Below are 25404 nucleotides of genomic sequence, written 5' to 3'. Positions count from 1 at the left end.
TGCCGAGGCAGGCGTAATGTAAAACAAGCAGTCATGCATACGAGCCACCGGTTTCAGTTATTAACTAATTTAATATTAACTTTAATTCCCACTCGCAGTTGGTAATCTTTTATACTAATGTTATGTATCAGAAGATCTCTCGCCCTCCTACACCTTATACAGGTAAACGTTTTTTTGTTCCTTAATCTACTGGACAGCCTAAAATTAATACAATTACAATGAGGTGCGTGTTCATGGACTTATGTGTTATTAAGATTGAGACGGCTGAAACTGGATGTGTGGACAGGATCGCTCGGGTGCCCATAGAGCTTTGAGATCACCTCTCTTCTTTCCCAGTGTCAAGAAGGTGCCTGCATCCATCATAGAATTAAACATCAGTAATTGTGAACTAGTAGTTCAAATCATTAGGCATCGGTGTTGATGTCAAAATATCCTTCGAAAGAGTGACTTGAGGCAACCATTAGAGTGGTCTCAACTGCCCTGTTTCATACAGGGTAACTGGCTGGCATAGTGTCCTCTCTTTCGTGAATATATTTATCTTGATTCGGTGAATAGATTGTCAATGTGAATGCACCTTCTGAAGCTATTATTGTCACTTACCAAGTGTGAACGGAACAATGTAGAGCAGTGCTGGCTGGCCATGGCCATCCATCATGTTCAAAGCTATATATGTGATTAGGAGACCTGCAACAAAAATATCAAGAGTTCAGGGCATTTCCCGGACACCCATACAACTTTACAAACGCCAATGGGAAAGTTCATATTTAACGACTCTTACAGGCAACAACACAAGTATCTGATTCTGTAAAGTGTAATACAAGCAATGAGTGTGCTTTAGCTGTGGTATTCGTTACAATTTTATGATTGCCAGAAATTATAACAATCAGTTAATTTGCAATATGCTAGTGATTTGCTTGATATATGCATCAGATTGATGGTTTCCTTTTTTGGCTGTCTATCCATCATTTTTCAAGCATTTATGTGAGCCCTAAAGAACAATAATGCTGTCTCTTAATCCATACACATACCTAAACCATAAGCAGTCATTGCCCACAGAAAATATCCTGCGCGGAGATTCTTCTTTGTCAGCCAATCATATCTGCAAACACAAGCACATTGCACATATAAACAGTCCAAACACTAACTTACAGTTTTCTAGCTTGCAAGTTTGATGATGAAGCATGCAAGTTACTGGGTTAACGGACCAAGAATTCTAGCCTATTCCATATCTCATTTGATCCAAAGTGTTACACGTAACATGCTGCACTCACGAATCTCATGACCTTACAAATTTACTTTGCTGAGAAGAACTGAAAACAGGCAAATTTTCAATTAAAGGTACGAGTAGGTTGGTTTGCAGAGTCATGAGTATCTGGCTTTTAACTCCAAAGTCCAAAATGCATGCTCAACTCTAGGCCCCACAAAGCAACAGAGAAAACAAAAAAAGAAAAATTGCTTTCAAATGGAAAAAGGGCCGCAGGAGGAGGGGACGCAGATTCAATTTTTTTGGGAATCAAGGAACATTAACCGGGAAAGTTTTATGGCTTAAAATTCAAACCTTAATGCAAAAGCAACAAGCAATCCTGGTAAGATGATATCACCAAATCCAATAATGCTATAGCCACCCCAAGGATCAAACATACGAGGGATTTTCAAAAGCATTGGTATACCATCCTCTCCACTCTTATCACCACGAGCTACCTGTATAAAAAAGGTAATAAGAGGAAATTATAATCTCTCATGATAAATAACATAGAACAACAGTGCAAACATCAGGCCTTGCCACTACTTACCACTATCATCACACTTTCCTTGAACCACAATTTGGAAACAAATACCCAGAAGATGTCATACAAGAATGCGCAACTGAGAAGAACTGTTCCAACCTAATTACATTATTTGTCGCCGAAACAGAAGATGAAGAAAGAAAGACAAAATCAGTTATCATTGTCAAAATAGTTCTTAGTGCACGCTATCCATTTGGATCATGCCATGACCTTGAACGATTAAAAGCTTCTTATCCAATAAAAGAGGGACTTGAGCTAGATATTCTTAAGAGCTTGAACTCAGAACATTCCATGGTGCAAAACATTTGTCAAAATAAAACTAGAACCCATGTAAAATTGATGGCTTTCAGCTGGAGTTAGGTATCTCAACAAAGATCAAAAGAATAGGTTTCTTTAGTAAATCAATCTAAAAGAAGGGAAACAAAGGAGAGAATAACAGAAGAACAATGCTATGGATAACATGCTTTCCAGAGTGAATTTGCACAATCACCTTGAGATTCGGTACATGAACAATCTGAAGAACTGTGATGATTAGCGCAATGCCCTGAACAATGGATAGGAAAAGCAAATTACACATTAGATGGCTTCTTTGAAAGAATTACCTCCAAATATAACATCAAGTATCTATGTGAATGTATGCTACTCCGAAGAATGTAAAGCTAGAAGAGTAGCAGGAGAGTCAAGAATAGAAGATACTTGAGCAATAAATTCTGATAAAAATAAAATTCCAAATATTGTGCATCATATACTAAATTTTAGGATGGAAGAAAAAGAATGCAAAGCTGAAAATTGTTCATCACATACTGTACTACATTGTAGGAAGGAGCAAAAAGAAATGCAAAGCGTATCAGCAATTTCATAGTTCATACAATGGATCCTTGCTATGTCTAAAGGTTAGTCATCCACTATGCAAGTAATCAAATTATAGTTCAGCCTTATGATCAAATTTCCTATGAGTTGCTGAGTAGCCTGAGCAGAGAGGCTTTTCCAAGTTGTTTGACTTTGAAATCATAATGCTTTTAGCATGGCTTGAATGAATCTGAATTGAGTTGAAATGGGAAAGCAAAAGAATTTTATCTTACAAGGATATCTTGACCTATCCAGGCAAAGGAGACACGACGGTAAACTGCCCAGACAACAGCAAATGCTATGCAAAAGGGAGAGACGGCCAAGGTCAAATATGATACAGCTCCAAAGAAGGGAACTTTAATAAATGATTCTCCAGCATGTTGAAAGCATCTGAAACTATATATGTTAAGTTGTCAGTTCCGTATTGACATAAACTCTGAAAACAAAATAATAAGATTAATATGCAATAAAGATGCAGTGCTCACTCTACAGTTAATGAGTAGGGGAAACATGCATGCATTTGTTTTTGACAAAAATAAACAGTTCCGCTAATCAAGTATCACCTAGATGCAGGCATTTAATGTTTTTCAATTCTTTTGCATTTCTTCTTTAACACATAATAACATGAATCCATTTTTTATATTGCTGATAGCAAATTCGTCACATCATCATCCTGTCCCATCTTGAACTTGAGAAGAAAATGAGACCTAACCAAGAAAAAGGTGTCCACTCAAAGTACACTATATGATTTTGCCTACTGCTCAAAATTTCCTTCATTTCCATCAACAATAATTTTGGTGATGAGGTGACGACCCAAAAAATTGTTTGTAGTCCATTACATGAACTGTTAAGAAATGGTCCAACACCTGAACATTGCATGTTTTCTTAGCTTTTTTGTCCCATCTGTTCTTTTAAACATATAATATTGAGCTCCAAGATCTTTTTTTTTTTCCAAGGAAGGAAATTGCATCAAAAGAAAGAAAAGAATGAGAAAGAAAGAGGAAAAGGTATCCTCCTAAGATGAAAAGAAGATAGAGGGGGGAAAAAAAAGAGCCCAGATCAGAATGAAATGGCTCTTCCCCCAGGCCACCACATAAGAACAAATAACAAATATTTAATTGGAGAGACCAACCTATGGGAAAGGACAACATTAAAGTTAAAAATGAGGCATGCATGCATTTCCTAGAGAGTGTTAACATAATCAAATGGTACCAAGAAATGGGGCCAAAAAATAAAGAGAATGGAGAAATTATGCTTTGTATATTCTTGATCTTTATTATTGAATAATTAGTTAAATTCACGGTGCAATAATAGGATTTGTTTCGAGGTTCAAGATGCAGAAAAGGTGAAGAATAGGCATACCATGATAACAAAGCTACCAAGCAAGTTTGCAAGCCCTGTAAGCAGGAAGAAAGTCAACATTAATCATAAAATAATCTTGAAAATGTTGCAGAGTGGATGTAACAAATTCAAGGGAAATTAAAAAGATGTAAGAAAAAATCTTCAGTGTTGTCACCCTTAAATCCAATACCCAATGATGGAAAAGAAAGATTAAATATCCTAAAACCATTGTTCACAGGCATTGAGATGTCTAAGGCTGCTGGATAGAATGAAATTCATGATGTTTTGTTTCCCACTTAATAAATAATTCAAAATCTGTAATCATTCTTTAGCCACCACACATAAATCATTGAGAGTACTGGTTTCAGTAAGACTCTAATTTCAACAAAAACTTCCTACGAATTGAAGTCCCACAAATTACAGACTTTAAAGACCTCATACCAAATTGTTTTCCCCAGAAAACTACATACATGGATTCCAATGCTCAACCTGGAAAGAAAAATGTCCAATACAGCAACTTCCAAAGGAACTATTATTTGTAGGAGTCTAGATATGATGGAATATAATACATCATGTAACAACGAAAACAACAATTAGTAGTTAGGACCTAGCATTCAGAGACAAGCATAAATGACAATGTGAAACCAGTCAAGAAAATAATATTAAAGTAGCTAACTGACCCAGCATTCAGAATTCCTACATCCATTTTCATATATATGCATATTAAAAAAATGCAAGTATTTTTGTTGCAATAAGGAGACACACCTCTATCCCACCAATGCAGAACAGAACCACCAGAACATCCATAAACCACAATGACATAAGTTTGTAAAGCATGACCAAGAAACATGAAGCAATCACAACAAATAGAATGGCAGATGTTGTGTTGATGTTAACCACACCACTAGATTTAACACCTTCTTTGAGCGTAAAATCACCTGAAGCATCCTGTACACACAAAATTATCCTCATCACTGGAAGGAATCAGAAACATATTGACAAAGGATCATGCTCTACAAAGATCTACAAAATTTTGCAGTCAAAAATGCCTAATTTGACCTTCAAAAGCTTGTCCTGCTCTATAGCCACTTCTCTGGCACTCCATGCAGACCAATAAGAAGCACCTAAGATGGTACCAACAGCCATGAGCCACAAAAACACTTCTGCAACATCAACAAGTGGCCGCTGTGGAGAATATAGCTGCACAGAAACTGAAGAAGTGGGATCAAAAAAGTGGAAGTGCAAACAAAAGAACACGTCATTCAAAAAATTAACATCTCACATTAAGCATTTGTTTCGTTGTTTCTTGAAGATTCGATTTAATTTTGATGAATGATTATTTTTAGTTTTGTTTCTCCTTCCTATCCCCTCACCTTGATTCTTTTTTGTCTATGCATTTCTTCTAATGTAGATTTAACTCTCTCATTTTGTCCTTGTTATAATTAAGGACAGTTGAGGGATTGCAGAACCAATTGACAAAATCAAATCAAACCGATTTATTACGATTTGGTTCAGTTGATCTCTTTAATTCAATTCAGTTTTGATTTTTAATAAATTTTGGTTTTTGGTTCAGTTTAGAACCGAACAGTTTGCAGACCTCTATCCTAAATATCTCGCATATATTCCATCCAAATCAATGAAAAGACATATAAAACTGTCTTATTAATTTAAGGGCATATCTTCATATCAAGGAAAGAATACCTGCAGAGCTATTCTTTATATAATTTTCCAAGCTTGCACCAGCATCCTGTGGAAGCATGACAGCAGGAATGCCTATTCTTACATCAGTTTCATTTGCTTCACAAACCATTTTAAAAAGTTCTGCAGAGAAAGTGCAAATTTCAAATCAAGAAAATAAAAATAAGAAAAATCAAACATGATAAAATTTTAATGTAGTTTCAAGTAAGTCATTAACTGATGAGTTCATCCACATAATTGGATTAGCACTCCTTGTGTCTTTTATCAATAGTTTTACTTATAAAAATAACTGATATTTGATGTATTTATGTGATTATTCATTATACTTGCAATTTTTCAGTGGACTGCTGCATACTGCAGGCAAGTTTACAATTGACTGTTACATACTGTCAAAAGAAAATAAGATAAATCCAAGGCAATACAGATAGAAGTGGAAATGTCAATAATGAAAATTGTTCCTTAATTTAAATCACAAATTTGAGAGAATACAAGAAATCTTGATGGAAAAAACAATAAAAAGAAGAATATTAATGATAGATGCCTTTGAGAATTATAAGGAAAAGATGCAATGACATTTGTGCACATGGAACACTAACCTGATAAACAAATGGGCCGATTTTGAAACTAAAACCATAAGGGCCTACTTGCAGAAAAGTTTTATGTTTTTCATTTTCCGTTTTCTGTTTTCTATTTTCTAAGGAAACTCCAGTTATCATTTTCTATGAAAAACAAGAAAAAATTATAAAAATTGTGTTCATATGCAAATAATAGAAAATGATTATATAATTCAAATAAATAAAAAACTTATTTATATCTTTCACAACTAAAAAAAATATTATAAAACATATTAAAAACTTAATTTATTATCAAAATTTTTTAATATGTGTTACTCAAAATTATATTATCCATACGACCGGCCATGTTATATAGTAGTGAGTGCTGAGCAATGAAGGAGCCATATGTGTTTAAGATGAGAGTTGTGTAGATGAGAATGTTAAGGTGTATGAGTAGTCATACTAGACTAGGTAAAGTCCGAAATGAGAGTATTAGAGAAAAAGTAAGAGTGGTGCCAATTGAGGATAAGTGTAGAGAAGGGAGATTAATGTGGTTTGGTCATGTGAAGGATAGACACATGGAGGCTCCAGTCAGACAAGTAAAGCACATTGGGTTAGAGGATAGAAAGAAAAAAAAAAAAATATAGAAGGAGAGTGGTCCAACATGATCTAGTAGCATTACACATTTTCGAGAATTTAACCCAAAATCGTTTAGAGTGGAGAAAGTGAATCCATGTAGCCGACTCAAAAAATTTTTGGAATAAAGGTTTAATTGAGTTGAGTTAAGTTGTAAATAATTATATTAAATAATTATGTAATTTTAATTATAAAAAAGTATAATATAATTTTGATTACAAAAAAGTCATTGTTTTTCATTTGAAAAACAATTGGAAAAAATTTTTTTGTTATAAAGGTAAATAATGAATCTAAATCATAATTAAATTTTGGAAAACTGTTTTTTTAGTTCTGTATTTGAAAAACGGGCACATATGAATAAGAAATTTTGTTTTCCAATTTCCCTATAAAACTTTTTAGAAAAACAGCCCAGTTTTCCATAAGTAAATAAACCCTAAAAAATCCTATAAATTGCTATTGTATCGCCATAATATATGCAATCATGCATATTAAGCTTGTTACTCAATATGACATTGTAAAATTGTGGGGAAAGAAAACCCTAAAAGAAGTAGATAAAAGAAATATAAAAATTACGTAAAATACCTGTTCGATAGTTTATTATAAGAATAGCTGAAGCATTAGCGTCTTCAGCAATATTTGACTTGGTTGTGAAGCTGCAATTACCTCGGTGCGCCAGAATGACATCTCCGTTGAGCTACCAAGAGGCATGGTCGTCCAAATTACAATGATATTAGACGAATTGCTAGATTGTAAGCAAGTAATTAAGGCTGGACAAGAAAACATTAAGAGAGCTGAAACGGATGACTTTATTATACACAGAACATGATTTGAAAACCTTATTTTTGGGTGGTCTGCAAAGATCAGGTGGGTCTGCCAAAACGAGTCTAGTTTTATTGGCATGTTTTTCTTTTGATTCCAAAGTAAGACCAAATCGAGCACCAACACCAACATACTCTATATCTTCCACACCATCAACCCAAGCAGGGACTTTTACCTATCAAATAAAACAATAGAACATTATATACGATGGCCATATATTCAGAATGAAAGGACATGAAAAAGCAGAGAGCAAGCCTAGGCCTGGAGAAAAAAAAAAATAGAGAGATTGGAGTTTTAGATTTTATTCAGGCAGAATCCCTTGATAGATTAAAATAATATCAAAGTTCTAACTTCTAATTTGTCAGCATACAAAGCCCCGAAAAAACGAAAAATACCACTTGACGTAACCTAATACTGCAAATCTTGAGTAAAATTAAAGTTAAAGAGATTTTTTATTTCCTGATTCTTCTTTTCTGTCATAACAACTATTTCTCAACACAACCTAAGCCAGAATCTTGACAATTTTTTTTTGCTACATTGACATTTCCCAATTTCTTCAGCAACCAAACACACAGAAAGACGGGTGGAGAGAGAGAGAGAGAGAGAGAGAGTTAACATCAGTTAACTATGACTACTCAGGTGAAATTCAATCGAGACCTTCATTTACCAATCTCAAAGCAACACAAGGAAAAATCTCCTCATCTTTCCCTTGTTTTTCCAATTTTCCCCATTTTATAAGCCAGAAAACAGAAAACCAAAAGCAAGAAAATAAAATATATCAAAAAAAAAAAAATCAAACGCAACACTTCACTCAAGTGAATCTTTTCAAAACTATTCAGCATCCAATCCAATTAAGCAAATAAGCTTATTCATCATGGTAAACAGCCAAACACAACATCCAAACACAAAGTAAAATAAAGTAAAATAATTCCCCTTTTCTTTCAATTCCCTTTTGAAAATTTCCCGGCAACCAAACAGAATCAACAGTAACCATTAAAAAAAATTTCTTTTTTGAACAGGAACTCAGAATAAAATTACACAAACAAGATGAAGTTAAGAAGATGTACCAGAACAAAGTTATTTTCGCAACCAGGCCTCTTGGGAGCTACATCGTCGTGATGTACTATATCTCCAGCAGAGGCGAAACATGGAGCTAAAGCTAAAACAGCTACAATCATAAACAGAGGTCCATGAATACCCATTTGGAGAACAGTACAGTACAGTACAGAATAGCTGGAGCTTTAGGGTTCTACAAAGACACAGAGAGGGAGAGAGAGGGTTAAGAGGCAAAGGAGAATAAGAGATGTGAAATGGAAGGGGCAGAGGTAAAAATACCGTGGATTTTCAGCTTTCTCTCCTTGTTGATTTAGCATGGTACATGAGGCAAACGCCGTCTGGTAACCGTCAATGAACTGGTTCTCTTCGTGTTTTACAAGTGTCGGGTGGTAGTTCCAATGACGCGCCTTGTCAATGCGTGCTAAGCACTGCTCGCATTGACACTGATTTCATGCAAAGTTAAAGCCTTGGAGAAAATCTTGTATGAAATTAATTTATTTTTTATATTTTATTCTTTTTTATAGATCTTCTCAATATAATTAATAATAATTATTGTTGATAATGTAAATTTTATTTTATACAAAATAAAATTATAATAAAAACTTATTTTAAATGGATTCTCCTAGTGAGTTTGATATTAATATAAAAAAAATCTCAAAATGAAAAAAATTGAAGTGACGATTATAAAAAATAATAATAAAAAATAAATAAAAGAAAACCTTTGCTGAAAGTAGTTGACAGGGGGCAAAGCGCGTGGTGTTGTATTTTAACTTCATTCAAAGGTTACCGGCTACAGTCTAAACAGGTAAATATTAAGATGTTCAGTACATATCGTACGGATAAGACGGCAGAATAAATCATTAAAAAGAGATAAGATCAGCTGGGAACAACCACATGTAAACCTTTTCAGAAGTGAAAACTCCATTGGCAAAAGAATTCAACCTGGAATGTCAAAGTCAAAATACGTAGGGTCTAACCCAATAGTTTGACGCAACGAGTCTCAACTCCAGTGGAGCTGGTCTTACTTGAGCAGTATATTTTCGCGCATGACACGACGGCAGAGGGTAGTGTAGAGCTAAAAAAGAGGGGACCCGCACATGGATAAAAATAAAATGTCTAGTCAGTTCTTCGCACATGCTCCACTTGTACCGGTGGAATCACACGTGTGATTTGATGGCGGCCCAAACGAGTTTTTGCTGGATAATTATCAGGTGGGCCTCCACCGCACTCAGCTTACAACTTATACAATATAATTGAAAAATATATATTTTTAAATATATTAATTAAAAATTAATTAAACTGTATTTTTTATTTATTATTTTTTAAATCTCAATATTAAACTGAGCTCAATTGTTACGAGAAGATTAGCAAGTCAAGGCGATTAGGTCAACTAGAAAATGGTTCTTTTTATTTAAATGAAAAAGAAAAAGAAGGTGCAACAATGTGAGAGACATGCAGACCACAACTATAAATGAATATCAGAAATGGATATTTCACCGCTCTTATCCGACAACATGCATACTTTATAGGTTGATGCCTCTTTGTCCAATAGAAAAATGAAAATCATTATGTTATTAATATACTATATATACTTTTTATTATTCTTCGTTGAAGTGGATAGGATTAAAATAGAACAAGAGACATCTAATATATAAAAGTTGTTTCTTTATGGCACTTGGCATAGGCAAGTGTTTTTCAGTGAATCACATATGCAAGGATTGAACCACATTAATTTACCTGCTAAGACCCATTTGTTCTAACAGCTGATCGCAGAGTTGATCATTCATACCTTTATATGGATTTTGGACCTATGAATAGGGACATTCTCTTCACCCATTTAAATTTGAATTTCTTCAACTTAATGATTCTGAAATGGTCAGGTCCCTTCCAATCTTGATTAATTCCCCTTATCCTCGTCAATTCTCTTATGCCTTGTAGCAATTCTCTTGAATTCTACTGTTCCTATCCTTCCAAGATAATTTCAACACAACCCAGAGGGATGTTTGCATGTTGCCAAAGAAACAACTTTGAAAAAGAAATATGAACAGATACACAACCAAACAAGGAAACTATATTTCAATGCTGCTGCAGTCTTTCTTGCATTACATAAAAGAAGAGATGGGAACATGAGAACATGACTGCCAAGTGCTAGCTTAAGGTTAGTTGCGAATCTAGAAAATGGCATTTGGGTGCTGTTGCTGCCAATCCTGAATTGCAGAACGAAGAGAACGGTTGGGAACAAGATTCAAGTTGTCAAGCACTAGGTTTGTCATTGGTGAAGTGTTGTGCCCACTCTCCAGCCAGCCTGTCAATGCCTCTGCTTCATAAGTAAATCCATCTGCTGCCACATGAGGATCTTGCATCACTTCCTGCAAACATAAGCAAATAAAGTACCAAATGAAAATGTACCTAATGAAAGTTGATTTCTGGGATAAGTGAAACATACAGTGGCATAAACCTCAAGGATAATTTTTTTTTCCCTAGTGTTTTCATAAATTTAAGAGAATCAAGTTTCACCACATAATCAACTCCTATGTGATATGTCAATAAATAGATAGAAGGCAGCAGAATTACCTGCAAAATAGGACAAAAGAAATAGGAAGGGGGCTGTTCACCCTCTTGAGAACCAAATTGGACCAGTGGTGAGGAAAATGTTCTCATCGGTTCAAGCACCCTCCACACCTCTGATGCAAGGTCTGGTCGGCTACTTTGGTACCTTGCGCAGCAACTCAAAGCCAGTTGAGCCAATTGTTTGGCTTGGACAAATGGCCAGTCGCCTCCTTGGGGATCCAAAAAGGAACTCAGATTTCTTTCATCTATCACATCTCTGACTTCACTTGCTATGCTAAAGGCTGATCTTCCTGTCAATAATTGTAACAATATAATTCCAAATGAGTAAGTGTCTGAATTCGGAGAGAGTTCTCCTGTTGCAAGGAAATGAGGATCCAGGTAGAGGAAAGTGCCCGTTGGGTCAGTTTCATGAGATAGTATCATGCCCCTTGGATTTTCACATAGAGAGAGTGCTCGACAGAATCCAAAGTCACTGAGTTTGCATGCAAGGTTAGCATCAAGGAGAATATTTCCTGGCTTTAAACCACCATGTACAATGCTGTGAGGCTTGCTGGAATGAAGAAACATAAGGACAGAGCATAACTCAGTGGCTATGCGTATTCGAGCTTGCCAAGGCAAGGGTGGAGTGTTGTCCTTGCAGCTGAGCCGATCCTCAAGGGTTCCATTTGGTAAATATTCATAGACTAGAGCACAAGCTTCTGAGCAGGCTCCAATGAGAATGGCCAAGTTCGGATGCCTCAATTTACTTAATAATTCAACCTGAAATAAAACCAGAAGATGAGACACACAGACAATGGCATATTTTACTTCACTATTGCAGAAAGACATAGCTTATGATTATGTTATTTGTTTGAATTGCAAGAAATAAGTACAACTGGATTTGCATATGCCTTGTAGATTCACGAAGAATACAATATTAGGAGAAAGTAATGTTGGGAGTTTGGAAGATAGACACTTCTTGTTCAGCTTTTATTTGTCTCCACACCCGCAGTTCTGAACAAAGCATTAGCCTCTACATAGAATTTGTGCATACATGAAAAAGACAAACAATTCTTAATCAATGCTGATATGATTTGATATCAATGTGAAAATAAGAAAGCTTACGGGTGATAAATTAAGAGTTAATGGAATAGACAATATGGACCAACATAGTCAGTGACCACAGGTTAGCAAGCTGCTCAGGCATATCAAAAACACCATTTTCAAGAGAATTTTTTCACATACTGTGTTATATATCTGCAATATTTGCCATAGATTCTAATATGAATGAAAACAATATCATGAGCAAAAACAAGGGTAATTAGATGGAAAATAAGTACAATTAAAAACATGGGGAAATAAAAAGGAGTTCATTAGCAAGGAAGCCAAACCAAAAAGAATAACTAGATACAGTGCCTCCACAATAAGAGACTATGGGTACATCTAGAAATTTGAACATATATTGTTTCAAGAAAAGTACCATGTATATAGCAATGATATTTGAGATGTTTTAGACATTTAATTCCTGCTTACGAAATAACGTAAAACCATTATTCAAGTAAATAATATACAAGTCAAACTACTGTATCAAACTCATGTCAATGCTCACCTCCTGTTCAAACTCCAGACGCCCTTGCATGCTCTCTGGGTTCAGCACCTTTATAGCTACTGGGGTGTGACGAAGATTAGCTCTGTAAGTGTTCCCATAACCATCTCTCCCAATCCTTAAGATTGGGTCAAAGTTGAAGGTTGCTTCATGAATTTCTGACAAAGAGAACACGGAAAGAAACTGATGCATTTGTGAGCACGAGGCATCTTCTACTTGCTTTTTTGAAAGCTCCTCAGCCAGCTCCTTGGCTAATTTGAGAACATTGTCATGCTCTACCTGCAACTTATCTCTTTCTTTCTTATATTCTTTGCACTGTTCTACAGCAGAAAGTCTTTCATCATTCAACTCTTTTATCTTTTCATCAAATTTTGAAACTTGGATATGCTGTAATAATTTCTGATCCTTGGTAATCACTCTCTCCTCATCCCACTGATTCTTTGTCCTCTGATGGTTTTCTTTCTCTCTTGCAAGTGCTCCCTCAATTTCTTTCCTACATCTCAACTCCCTAGCATACAAGATTTCTAAATCTTTAGCCTGTAAAATGGCAGCTGTCAAGATAATTAGCAATTTGGATGATTGTTCAAGCTTCTGTACTGAGTTAATAAGAGTTGCTAGCTGATGCACAGATGGGTGCTGAAATCAACTTCATATATTCAAATACAATGCCAAACTCATTTTATGAAAAAAATGCCCAACTTCAGGATGGATAGCACAGAAGCTTTATGAAACTTTACAGCCTGATTTTTTTTTTTCTTAATTAATTCCAATATATAGTAGAAACATTTCTTTTAGTACTAAGTATTGTACACTTATTTTATCCACCATTTCCATCCAAAGCTGGTTCACTAGTGGTGCATTTGATGAAATAATACATGACATAATAAAATGTGGACATAGCACCCCTTATTATGTGTTAATTTATATCTACAATAATTACAAGCATTAATCAATAAATTCAATGTATAGAGGAAGACTAGAAGAAAACAATCTACCTTTTGGAAAGGAAAAAAATGCCTCAAACAAAAGACCTTACCCTGCGAACAGCGTTAACAGCAGTCTTTTCAGCTACTCCACACCTTAGCGACTCTTCAAGTGCTTGTTTTTTAAACTTTTCAGCCTCTGACATGGCACGTTCCAGTTGATTGTAAAGTTGATCAATACTACTTTCTTCCTGCCAAATAATTTGATTTACTGAATTAACTCATGATAATCAATATATGAAAGATGCCAATTCAACATTGATCAAAAGAACTTTTTATGTCTGATTTATAACAGTTCTTGAAGTACCAGTGAATCACGATTGTGACTATTTTCCTCAGATAGAGACACTTCATGTAACTCCAACTCAAGTCCACTCCCGTCAGTTCTCTGCTGCAAAAAAGAAGCAGAGTTTCCAAACCCATTGGTTGTGGAGCATGTAGAATCCCTTTTGCTATAAACACAGTAACTGTTGTTAGAGACAATCGAGTATTAACCAGCACTTGAGACAGTGAAGTCCATGATAAAAAGCTATAAAATATATTAATTTATATATTAATTTAAATCTCTGTCCCACAAATATTTCCTCAACAGATGATATGCACGCATTATGAAATGTGTAATATCAAGCATACCATATGAAGTATCCATTGCAGATATACCAAATTTGACAGGAAGAAGGCACATGTAGTTGGATATATTTAGCCTTCTTGGACTTAAGATCCATCATTTCCCTGCAACATTAAGCCAGTTAAATGAGCAATCTCACAGTATTCAATGGTACTTGGAGGAGAGAGACAAAGAGAGATGGTTCTTTTGTTGAAAAAGTAATAAAAAGTAATGATGGAATCATCAAATGCTCGGAGTATTTCCTTTTTGTAGGCCATTTTGGGTCTCTCAACCGCTACTTCTACTTGGGGTTGACTGTTCAACTACTATGTAGCAATGTACTATTCGATGGTCCGTCATTGTGGGATTTTTTTTTTTGCATTTTAGAAGGCATGCCAGAACTCAGTATGATATGAATGCCATCAATCCATTGTGCAAAACAAAACTTTGCTCAGGCACTATGTAATTGTAGCAATAACATAATAATCGATGAGTAGGAGATTTACTTAAAACCAGAGAAAAAAAAAACTGAATATCAAGTAAATCAAAGATGCAGTCAGTACTCTGAATAGTGTTTGTTTGCCGCTGCTCCCATAACAAGCTTCTTAATATCATAATGGTATGCGAGTTCTATAATCCCCTTCCCAACATCATCCATCTCCACACATAACTTGTCTGCATGGACCTTCAAAATAAATCCATAAATGCCAAAATGGATTAGGTTTAATGGTCTATCTTGTACTATAAACACATCTTGTTTACAGTCTCTTAAAAACATCATAGGGCTTTTCAAAAAATACACTGGAAAAGGCATTGTTTTTGCTGAATAATTTTTGAACCAGGCTGCTATCAATGGATACCGGAATGCAGTTTTATGTGTTTCAAAAATTGAGACCAATTGACCTTTAAAAACAACATAATAAAACATAAAAGTATACAGAAAGACATTGATGTTCATCAGCCATTGCGAGTAAAATGATGCATGAATTTCTTTTTTTTTTTTTTTTTTTTTTGCACATCGCACTGCCAGATATAAAGAAAGAAGTTGACAGAACAAGAAACATACATCTAATTGACCGCAGAAGAGGACGTAATCATCCAGGATCTTGAGCATAATGTTCCTTTCAAGTTTTTGGAACTCCTTCAGCTCATGTTGCGCAAGCCTGCTAGCCGGAAATTTTCCGCCGACTGCAAACCCAAGAATAAATAAATAAAGAAAGTAAACACATATAAAAAACGTGGGAATAATTTATTTCCACTACTAATTATGGGACTTCTCCAGCAACAATTGCATTTAAACAAACAATAACACTTCGAAACTCTGAAATTCAGGTACCATAACATATAAAGTGTAAGAAGATGCCATCGAAGATTAAGTCTAGTAAGAAGATCCCATCAAAGATTAAGGTTCTCTCAATTGAAGTTTATGAGTAAAGATCGTAACTTAAAACCCATCAAAATCAAAATGCTGACACTAGTTATCAAAGTCTTTAGCTACTAAAATAGTTGTCAAAACCCAAAGAAAAATTACCCATTCATGATAAATGTTGGCAACGCAAGAAATATCCCAGGTACGTTGTTCATGGAAGATACTACTCTTTAAAAGTAGCTTTTTTTTTCCAGCATGTAAGAATACATAGAATGAAAAATTGTAAGGACTTACCGAAGGGGATCATTTTAGCAGGCTGATGAACATGAATAATACACAATCTCTTCCCGGGAAAATTCTCTATTGCCCATACCAAATTCAACTTGTTTTCTTCAAAATCCTTACCCACTGCAACATATACAGTGTCATCATCATCTTCATCTGCCACTTGCGACGTTGATCCCCTCCTTGAGGAGCTCTCAGCTTCCCATTCTGCCATCGTCAAGTCCTGCTCACCTAAGCAGACCCAGGCAGTGAAATCGCTAAAGCATGCCCCAGCTAGCACCAGTAGCTCCAGGAATTTAAGCACTTCAGCAGCTTACTAGCCAAGTTTAATCATCAATGTGAAGCCAAATATCTTCCTGTGAGCGGTCGTTTTCAATTCTATACTAAATATTTTTTAATTTTATCAGTTTATTTCATAATTTTTTTTAATTGAATTTATACGAATTGAAAAGTCTTCTGACCAATAGTGTGATCTTAAAATAATTAAAATACTATTTTTAAATATAAAATGTAGTTGATTAAAAATTTAAAAAAATTAAATTAATTAATAATAACAGTAAAAGAGGTTCTTATTAGTCTACTCTATTTCTAAGTCAAGGTAAGCGCGCGTACGAAGGGAAGGGCCCTCTCTCTTTCCTACGCACCAAAAAGTAAACAAAAAGGAAAAGAAGGGACCTCCATTGCCCTTAATCTCTATCCTCTATTTGGATTGGAAAAATTAAAATAGACAGAATATTTTTTTTATTTCTTTAATATTTTTTATTTATACATTAAAATAAAAATAATAATAAATGAGAAATTTTATTTATCAAAATATTTTCTTTAAAATTAAAGTGAAATAAAGAAAATAAAAGTATAATAATTATTTTTTTACAGAGAAATTATAATTTTTTTATTTTAATAATTTATTTAAATTTTTTTTTTATTTTCTGAATGTATGAATAAAAGTAAGTGTTTATTTTTTTAAGAAGTGAAAGGTCTTTTTTTTTACACTATTAAATCATATTTCTGATAAAATTTTAAATTAATTTAAATAAAAAAATATTATATATTTAAAAGTTTATACACTTTTAAATTTTTATTGTAACTTTTTAATAATAAATTTTATTAAAATAAAGTGATATAATTATATATATGAAAAATTGATATATGACTTTTAATTATTTATATAGAGATATGTATTTGATAACATTAATAATAATCTAATTTTTTTATATAATTTTAAGAATGTTAGATTTTGTATAGTTTAACTATAAAATATTAATATTATATATTAAATTTTTTTATAATATTTTGTAATTTATATTTTATACATTGACTAAAAGAAAATTTTCTAGGTTTTTCACTGTATAGTAGTTTTTATTAAGAAATGAAGTTTTAAAAAAATTAAAATGATAAAATTTTTGTAATCACATGTCTGATAGAGAATTGGAATTTTTTATTTTTTAAAATTTAATTAAAATTGAAAAATAATTTTAATTTATTTTTAATAGTTTATTTTATAATAAATTTTTTTTTTAACTTTACAAATAAAAAATAATAACTATTTTTATAATTAAAATTATACTATAATTTTTATAACTAAAATTAAATAATTATTTAAAAAATATTTACTTAAAATAAAAATTAATCATATTATTATAAAATTATTTTGATAAGTATTTTTTATTTTTCTTTATTTTTCATAAAAATAAAAAATGAAAATTTTCTTAAAAAAAAAATAGAGAATTATTTACTATAATGTTTTATCGTGTTGATCGTGCATGTCATCTCTACCGCACTACCTAGTTGATCGTGTCTTCATATTTACGCAAATCCGTTCGCTACCGTCTCAATCTTTGGCCATTACCATCCAAGAACTCCTTCGTTTCAATGAACTGATTCATGGCCTCACGAATATTTCCCATGATTTTGAAGTGTGGCTTCGAGTTTGCTTCATTCGTTATGATAGTTATGGTCTATGTGTGTATGAAAGTTGAGGAATTGGAATCGGCACTGAAGTTGTTTGATGAAAGTCCTCGGAAATTTATTTCTGAGAGTGCATTGTTGTGGAACGCGTTAATTAATGGGTGTTGTAAGGTAGGGGACATAAGCAAGGCTGCGATGCTCCTCGAGGCTATGCAGGTGATACTTTCTACTACTGTGCACCGTGTAACTTTATTCAATTGTCAAATAATTTTTTGAATGAGCTAAAACCTTGCCTTATTTGCGAGTATATGAATAGATGAAGTTGGCCAAATTATGAAGAAGAAGAAGAGTGCGAGTCACAATGAGGATTCAACGTCAGTGAGGCTAGAGAATGGTGTTATCGATGAGAGAGAATATACATATACATAAAGAGAGAGAGAGAGACAGAAAAAGAGAGGAAAAATGAAAAAGAAGAGACAGAGAGAGAGAGCAAGTTTTTAAGGGGAGATATCTCAAGTGGCTTAAACTCAAATCTACAGGCAATTAAAACGGTGATAATTGTATTCTTTTCATTTTCTATTATGTAAGTCACAAACTAATGAACTAATTTGTTTTCAAAAAAAAAAAAAAAAACTAATTTTAAACGGCGTTAGTCGTTCCAGATGTTAAATTGCTAATTAATATTATTTGCGAAATTCAAATAACATTACCCTACTTAAAAATGGGTAAAACCATTCACTGTAACTTTATGTCTGTTGTCCTCTGCACAATGGCAGAAAAAGGGAAGAAAAAGGACTATAGTATGTGGTCCCATTGCCCATAATCTTACAATATAACAAGGACAAGAAAGAACAAATAAAAATCTTACAATATCTCTATTGGCCATAGAGACACAAATATAAACAATGTGCTGAACTAAATGAGAACTCTTACTAATTTACTGCTGCTGCAGCCATTCCTGGATTGCTGATCGAAGGGCATGGTTGGGCACCAGATTGCTGTGTGCAAGCTGAAGGTTGGTCATGGGCGAAGTTTCGTGTCCACTGTCCAGCCATCCTCTTAAAGCCTCTGCTTCATAAGTATAACCATCAGCTGCTACATGGGGATCTCGCATAACTTCCTGCATATTTAAGTGCCAAAATAGATCAATTAACTATATTCAAAATGATAAGAAAGTATAGTCAGGTTTCTATGTGTTCTCCAACTGAAGGGCTCATGCACATGTCAACTGAAATATTATAACCTACAACATAAGATAGGAACAGAGCAACTCGCCTGAAAAATTGGGCATATAAAATATGGAGGAGGTTGGCAATGCTCTTCTGAACCAAGCCGGAAACATGATGAGCCTCCACATGAAGCTTTCATTGGTTCAAGTACCCTCCATACTTCTGATGCAAGATCTGGCCGGCTCTTTCGATTCATTTCACAACATCTCAGCGCCAAGTGGGCCAACTGTTCTGCCTGCACAAATGGCCAATCTCCGGCCAAAGGATCCAAGAGGATTTTCAAGTTTCCTTTATCTAATGCATACTGCACCTCCTTTGTTATCCCCAAGGCTGGTCTTCCAGTCAACAGCCTTAGCAATATAATCCCAAATGAATAAACATCTGACTTTGGACTAAGCTCCCCCAAGGAAAGAAACTCAGGATCCATGTATGCAAAAGTGCCTTTTGGGTCAGTTCTGCAACATATTGTTGTGTTGATGCTTGCGCCTTCATTTTGAGAAAGTAGACGACAGATTCCGAAGTCGCTTAGTTTACTCACAAAATTGGCATCAAGAAGGATATTAGCAGGTTTTAGATCGCCATGCACTATGCTGTGTGGTTTACTAGAGTGAAGAAAGATAAGGACAGAGCATAACTCAGTAGCGATGCGTATTCGAGTTTGCCAAGACAACGGAGGAGAATTACCCCTGCAGCACAGTCGGTCTTCAAGGCTTCCATTGGGAAGGTACTCGTAGATAAGAGTCCATGCTTCTGGACAAGCGCCAATGAGAGTAACAAGATTTGGATGCCTCATGTTGCTCAAAACATCAACCTGATATACGGCCAAAAGACATCATGCAGTACCAAAAATAAATATTAAATTCCAGTCTTCTAAATAGCAGATGTGAATATTTTCCCTTCTTTGGTAAACAGGCCACCATAAAAGAACATGAGTGTACTATTTAACTTCTTAATGTTCAAATCTTACTTAGCCTGTCATAATTGCCATTCCAAATCCTATCGATGTTGGGCATACATAACTGGCTAGCACCATATTGTTATACTAATGTTTAATCTAACAAACAATGCAAAATATATTCACAAACTTAACAAAAGCACCCATGCCAAATTACACAAAACAAGTAGTAAGAACTAAGAAGACATACCAACTGCACTCAAGTGCTTTTTGACAAGACAGTTTAGCAATTGCTTAACAGCAGAAGACAAAGTTACAAACTCCAATAAAAAAATATACCTAGCTGAAATACACCATATTAGGAACCTAATTGGAACAAATTATTTTATATGAAAACCAAATTTCTAATAATAATATTCTTAGTAATTTAGATTTTCAACTCATGCTTAATGGAAATTTCATGCCAGAAAATGCTGTATAAATGTAAAATTAAAGAGAATTAATTATACCTCCTGCTGAAATTCTGCAGGTCCTTGCAAACTATTAGAGTGCAGCACCTTTATAGCCACTTGGGTGTGACGCAAGAAGCCTTTATAAATACTACCATATCCCCCTTCCCCAATTTTGAGATCTTGATTAAAGTTCTGAGTTGCTTCTTCAATCTCAGAGAAACAGAAATCAGAGAAGAACTGTGGCATGCTCGAACTTGAGGCCTCAGTTCGGCTCTTCCTCAGCTCCTCTGCTTCTTTGAGTGCATTATCACGCTCCATCAGCAATTCATCTCGTTCATTTTTGTAATTTTGCAACAGTTCCACAGCAGAGATGATTTTTTGTTCCAACTCCTTTACCATCTGATCATTATCTGCAATTTGTCTCTCCAGCGATTTTTTTTGATCCAGGGCAATATGAAGTTCTTCCATGACTTCATCCCTCTCCTTCTTGCTCTTTTCAAGCTCTTCCTTTTCTTTTGCCAATGCTTCCTCAATTTCTTTCCTTTGTCTTGACTCCTCAGCATACAAGCCCTCAGATGCTTTGGCCTGTAAATTGACAATCATGATTTGCATAATTTAGATTTTTTTTTTTTTTTTTGGGAGGGTTTGCGGGGCGGGGGGGAGAGATTGCCAACCGGGGATTGAAAATACATGTTCAAGACCTACATTTTATAATAGAGAGTGAAGAACAATGACAGAAACTATTCAGAAAATTAAGGTCTGCACATGATTTTGTTAAATCCTATCCATCTTACTACTGAAATACTAATTAGTAATGTAGAAATTCAGGACAATTTATATCATCCACTGACCATCCTCTACTCCATATCTTCAACTGCGATGGACTGATTTCTATCAACTTTCATTTGATGTTCCTTGATTTTAACAAAACTGAAAAGAAAGGTGGATAAAAGGTAGAAGAGGAACAAAAAGGCAGTTTGTGATTGAATATACCCTGCGTATAGCCTCCCTGGCATCTCTTTCAGCTTTTGCACGCCTTACTGTCTCTTCAAATGCTTCTCTCCTTGAATTTTCAGCCTCTGACATTGCTTGTTCAAGTTGATCATAGAGAGGATCATCTATATTTCTGTCCTGCTAGAATCCGTCAAATATTAAGCACTTTGAAAATAATAAATGCAATCATCAGATTACCACAATAACTTAAATGTTAAAAGTGCAAAATAGAAAGTTTGAAGGAATCTTATTTATCCCCAACACAAACTTAGAAAATTGTAACATGGATATCAAATAATAATTTATACCAGCACACTGGAAGGAGTTGAGTGGTGAATATCCTCTTTAAGTTGAGCCGACTCTGATCCATTCTCACTCCCTTCCGTTCTATCAAGTGGAACCAAACCAACATTGACCATTCCACTGGAAGGGTATGTTGACAGAAGGGAGCCCTCAGAAGTACTCCTTGACAATGCATCACAGTCATCAGATGAAGCAGATGAAACAGATGAAGCTCCTTCTGCATCTGACCTGTTCTGTGAAGTTGATGGCCCTCCAATGTTATCTAGGGAAGCAGGAGTTAGAGATTTACCTCCCTGGTGGCCAAAAGTAACAGAACGTGCCCTGCGGAATAAATCTTGAGCTGGATTGGTGAGTCTTGGGTAACTTTTCTGACCTAGAGTAATAGACTGTGACCTCAAATGATTTGATTGTCCAATTTCAGTGTTTGGGCTTGCTTGCTGTAAGGACGGTCTGAGCTCTGTACCATTTGCATCCAAAGCACCTTCCCTGGTCAGACACAGACTTCCATTATGGCCATGATCATCACAATTGACCCAAAGTTCAACATTATTTTATGGTTGATGATTGTTCCTTAGCAGTAGTAAGAATAGAATCTCTCCAACAACAACAAATAATTAACATGTACACATAAACAATTAAGAAAGGAAAAATAAAAGGGAAAAAAAGAAGGTGGGGGAGATACATAAGCAGCAATAACAACATGCCAAGCATACTTTGTGTATATAAGGTGCTGCTTGCAAATAAACCATATGTGACAAGAAGCAGGTGCTTGTAGGCGCACAGAGATGGCCTTCTTAGACTTGATGTCCATCATATTCCTGCAATTATTAAGCAGCTGGTTAAACAAACCTGTATTTGCATTACATATGAAGGGGATTATTCTCGTCGCAGTTCTAAAGCGAAATCCCACAGAACTAAAGATGAAAATGATGGTAAGTAATCCATATGAGTTCTAGTGGTTCTACCTTGAAAATCGCTTGTCTGCCGCTGCTCCCATAGCAAGCTTCCTGATACCATGCCCAGAAATAAGTTGCAAAATTCCCTTCTCAATACTTTCCATTTCAATATAAAGTTTCTCAGCCTGGACCTACAATATAATAATTGACAAATGCCAAAATCAATCAAAAAGTGATCATGATAATTCAAAATCCAAATATGAACTTTAAATTCAAAGCCATCTACTAGACTCTAATTTTGCAACAAGGACATGAATTTATATATTCCTAACGCATTTTATATTATATCCATTTCAAACCAATGCAATATTCAAAGTTCAGATTAGAACTCTTCCTTAGTAGTTCTTCAATTCCATTATTCTTCATTAAAATATGTGGCCTCCACAGATGACCCGCTTCAAAAATAATCAAGACTAACATATATAGATGATGAAACAGAAGAACTCATACCCCCATTCGCCGACAAAAAAGAAGGTATTCGTCCAGTGTTTTATGCATGTCTTGCCTTTCAATTTCGCGGAAAGCCCTGACTTCCTGATCTTTAAGTGAGCTTGCGTGAAATTTTGTACCCACTGCAGTACAAAGAACAAAAATAAAACCCGCAATAAATAAAAACCATTTCAATCAAGAGGTGTGATTATGCAAAGATCAAACAAAACAATAACCGATTGACCCTATTCACTTTTTTGCTCTTTACGACCAGGATAGTTTAGATGTATTGACTACTGGACAAATTTTATAAGATAGGATTTCAATCCCAAATTCTGTCAAATTTGTTGGAGGAAGATATATAGTCAATAGGTACAATCATGGAAATTCTTCAAATTTAGCCAAGTCTCCATTATTGCTGCCAGATTATGTCTACAATTTTTCAAATCCAAATTCAAAATCATAGTATGATTTAAAGAGATAGAATAAAATAAAAAAGGAAACAAAAATCCCAATATATGAAGGTCGAATTTCAAACAATTACAAAAGAATTTCATATTCTTCGAAAAAATATTTTTATAGCCTACTTACTCAACGGAATCATCTGAGCGGGTTCGTGAACATGAATGATGCAAATCTTCCTCCCTCCTGAGTTCTGTAATGCCCATGTAAGAAGTGATTTGTTTTCCTTAAAACTTTTTCCCACTGCAACGTATATCTTCTCTTCAAGTACCCGTGCCACCGGCTCCTCCACTATCTCCCTGGCGGCTGCCATGCTTCCTGGAACTATATATTCAGGAAAGTTTATCGGAGTCATCTGTTGGGTAATTGCAGGAGCAGGACTCACCACAGCCATGATAATTACAGTAATTAAACACCTCAATCATCAAAACTCACCTAAATTCTATTATTTTCACTCTATTGGAGACTCTCCAATGTTCAAAGACTTCAAATAATTAACTTATCTTTCTCATCAACCTCAAGTCCTTCCCTCTCCAAAACTCTCTCTCTTACTCAAAAATCCTCATTGAATCAAACCTGAAAATATCGGAAAAAGGCAATAGATAAAGCTCAAGAGAAATGGAAATGGAAAAAAAGTGGCTTTTCTGTGTTGGGAGTTTGGAAGCCTACGTAGCTGTGATTAGGCTTGAAAAGAGGTTGCTTGTCTTAAGCTATGGGGGCTACAGTGCTTAACCAAACAGGGACTGCAAATAACAATAAACAATTCCCCAGCTCTCCTATGGCTTCTTCACTTTGGTCTTTCTATAATTCTTATTTGCTTTTCTTTTTTTTTTTTAATATATAAGTATCTATGTTCTCTCTCTATCTCTAAGCTCAACTCCTCGTTGTTTGCTTTGCTTCCTTTGAAAGGAAGGTTCTCTGAACTGACGGTGGGGTGGGCTCTACACAGCTCGAATATGGTAAACTATAAAGTGGCGCTACAGTGAAGATGCAGCCACGGGTTTAACATGGACCCTTCCTCTGATTGCAAATGATCAGGGACTTGTTTAATGATTGAGAAGGTGAGGGTTCATGATAAGAAGGAATGGCGCAGTCCACTTAGGATATTTCCCGAGGTGGCCAGCCCACAGAGGAATATTCGCTACAGGTTATTGATTCCCTCTCTACATGATCGCCGGGTTGGATAGCTTTTGTCCAACCCAACCAGCTAAAACCGAACAACTTTTCAGTTTTCACCGCGATGTTCTTCCACGTGCATCATATTAACCGACACGTAACTGTTTAAACTGCCTCGCCCGGCGGGATAAGTTTAGCCGTTCAGGACAGCCTCAATAGTCTTGCCTGCAGGGGATGTCATGCTTCGAATATGATAAATTGATAACCGTCGTATTCGCGCCACTACCACTAAAGAGGCCACCGGCCGATTTACATTACGGTTGGATAAATTTTAAGGAAGGGAAGAAAATAATATTTAGATAAATAAAAAATAAAAAGATTTTTTATTATTTATTTATTTTTTTAAAATAATTAAAAAAATTTTATTTTCCTTCCCTCTTCTATTTTCATCTTTTTTCAAAGTAAAAAAAATATATTTTTAAAGTTATTTTTTTTATTTATTTCTTTTTTTCTCTTTTTTA

At 34.9% G+C, this 25404-nt stretch overlaps 3 protein-coding genes across 5 annotated transcripts; all 3 read right to left on the bottom strand.

The window, feature by feature from the left end:
* Nucleotides 1-51: 51 nt before the first annotated feature.
* LOC110660085 (signal peptide peptidase-like 4) lies at nucleotides 52-9082 on the bottom strand. Its single transcript, XM_021818255.2, has 14 exons — nucleotides 8752-9082; nucleotides 7701-7859; nucleotides 7448-7559; nucleotides 5679-5798; nucleotides 5037-5188; nucleotides 4743-4925; nucleotides 3999-4033; nucleotides 2870-3032; nucleotides 2278-2331; nucleotides 1794-1886; nucleotides 1559-1701; nucleotides 1029-1099; nucleotides 601-684; nucleotides 52-350 (listed from the first exon to the last, which is right to left on the bottom strand). Exons 1-14 carry the CDS (start codon nucleotides 8884-8886, stop codon nucleotides 250-252), a joined length of 1605 nt encoding a protein of 534 aa, XP_021673947.2. The 5' UTR covers nucleotides 8887-9082; the 3' UTR covers nucleotides 52-249.
* A 1707-nt stretch (nucleotides 9083-10789) lies between these two features.
* Nucleotides 10790-16466, bottom strand: LOC110660084 (U-box domain-containing protein 33). The gene is made up of 9 exons (XM_021818254.2): nucleotides 16150-16466; nucleotides 15553-15674; nucleotides 15050-15171; nucleotides 14513-14611; nucleotides 14187-14331; nucleotides 13933-14070; nucleotides 12900-13433; nucleotides 11315-12070; nucleotides 10790-11109 (listed from the first exon to the last, which is right to left on the bottom strand). The coding sequence occupies exons 1-9, from the start codon at nucleotides 16352-16354 to the stop codon at nucleotides 10912-10914; spliced, it is 2319 nt and encodes a 772-aa protein (XP_021673946.2). The 5' UTR covers nucleotides 16355-16466; the 3' UTR covers nucleotides 10790-10911.
* Nucleotides 16467-18731: 2265 nt separating this feature from the next.
* LOC110660083 (U-box domain-containing protein 33) lies at nucleotides 18732-24634 on the bottom strand. Of its 3 annotated transcripts, none has more exons than XM_058152426.1 (10): nucleotides 24203-24634; nucleotides 23897-24091; nucleotides 23327-23448; nucleotides 22886-23007; nucleotides 22634-22738; nucleotides 21926-22406; nucleotides 21618-21758; nucleotides 20682-21209; nucleotides 19320-20088; nucleotides 18732-19164 (listed from the first exon to the last, which is right to left on the bottom strand). In XM_058152426.1, the coding sequence occupies exons 2-10, from the start codon at nucleotides 24078-24080 to the stop codon at nucleotides 18986-18988; spliced, it is 2631 nt and encodes an 876-aa protein (XP_058008409.1). In that variant the 5' UTR covers nucleotides 24081-24091; nucleotides 24203-24634; the 3' UTR covers nucleotides 18732-18985. The 3 variants fall into 3 exon arrangements, with proteins under 3 accessions (XP_058008409.1, XP_058008407.1, XP_058008408.1); XM_058152424.1 differs by having other exon boundaries at nucleotides 23897-24343; nucleotides 24437-24634; XM_058152425.1 differs by having other exon boundaries at nucleotides 21618-21755; nucleotides 23897-24633.
* Nucleotides 24635-25404: the final 770 nt, after the last annotated feature.

Source organism: Hevea brasiliensis, chromosome 9 (assembly GCF_030052815.1).
Source record: "Hevea brasiliensis isolate MT/VB/25A 57/8 chromosome 9, ASM3005281v1, whole genome shotgun sequence".
Lineage (NCBI taxonomy): Eukaryota > Viridiplantae > Streptophyta > Magnoliopsida > Malpighiales > Euphorbiaceae > Hevea > Hevea brasiliensis.
This window is presented reverse-complemented; position numbering and strand designations above follow the sequence as displayed.

What these genes read in the sequence shown, in the direction of transcription:
- LOC110660084 (XM_021818254.2), bottom strand. Translation starts at nt 16,354, where the DNA reads ATGGCAGAATGGGAAGCTGAGAGCTCCTCAAGGAGGGGATCAACGTCG. An exon ending in TGCTAAAATGATCCCCTTCG is followed by an intron (nt 15,675 to 16,149) that starts GTAAGTCCTTAC and finishes TTGGGTTTGCAG; the next exon opens with TCGGCGGAAAATTTCCGGCT. An exon ending in CTGTTAACGCTGTTCGCAGG is followed by an intron (nt 13,434 to 13,932) that starts GTAAGGTCTTTT and finishes GCCATTTTACAG; the next exon opens with GCTAAAGATTTAGAAATCTT.
- LOC110660083 (XM_058152424.1), bottom strand. Translation starts at nt 24,161, where the DNA reads ATGGCTGTGGTGAGTCCTGCTCCTGCAATTACCCAACAGATGACTCCG. An exon ending in CAACTCCTTCCAGTGTGCTG is followed by an intron (nt 21,759 to 21,925) that starts GTATAAATTATT and finishes GACGGATTCTAG; the next exon opens with CAGGACAGAAATATAGATGA. An exon ending in ATGCCCAATTTTTCAGGCGA is followed by an intron (nt 19,165 to 19,319) that starts GTTGCTCTGTTC and finishes ATATGCAGGAAG; the next exon opens with TTATGCGAGATCCCCATGTA.
- LOC110660085 (XM_021818255.2), bottom strand. Translation starts at nt 8,886, where the DNA reads ATGGGTATTCATGGACCTCTGTTTATGATTGTAGCTGTTTTAGCTTTA. An exon ending in GCAGACCACCCAAAAATAAG is followed by an intron (nt 7,560 to 7,700) that starts GTTTTCAAATCA and finishes GCCTCTTGGTAG; the next exon opens with CTCAACGGAGATGTCATTCT. An exon ending in TCTGCATTGGTGGGATAGAG is followed by an intron (nt 4,034 to 4,742) that starts GTGTGTCTCCTT and finishes TCCTGCTTACAG; the next exon opens with GGCTTGCAAACTTGCTTGGT.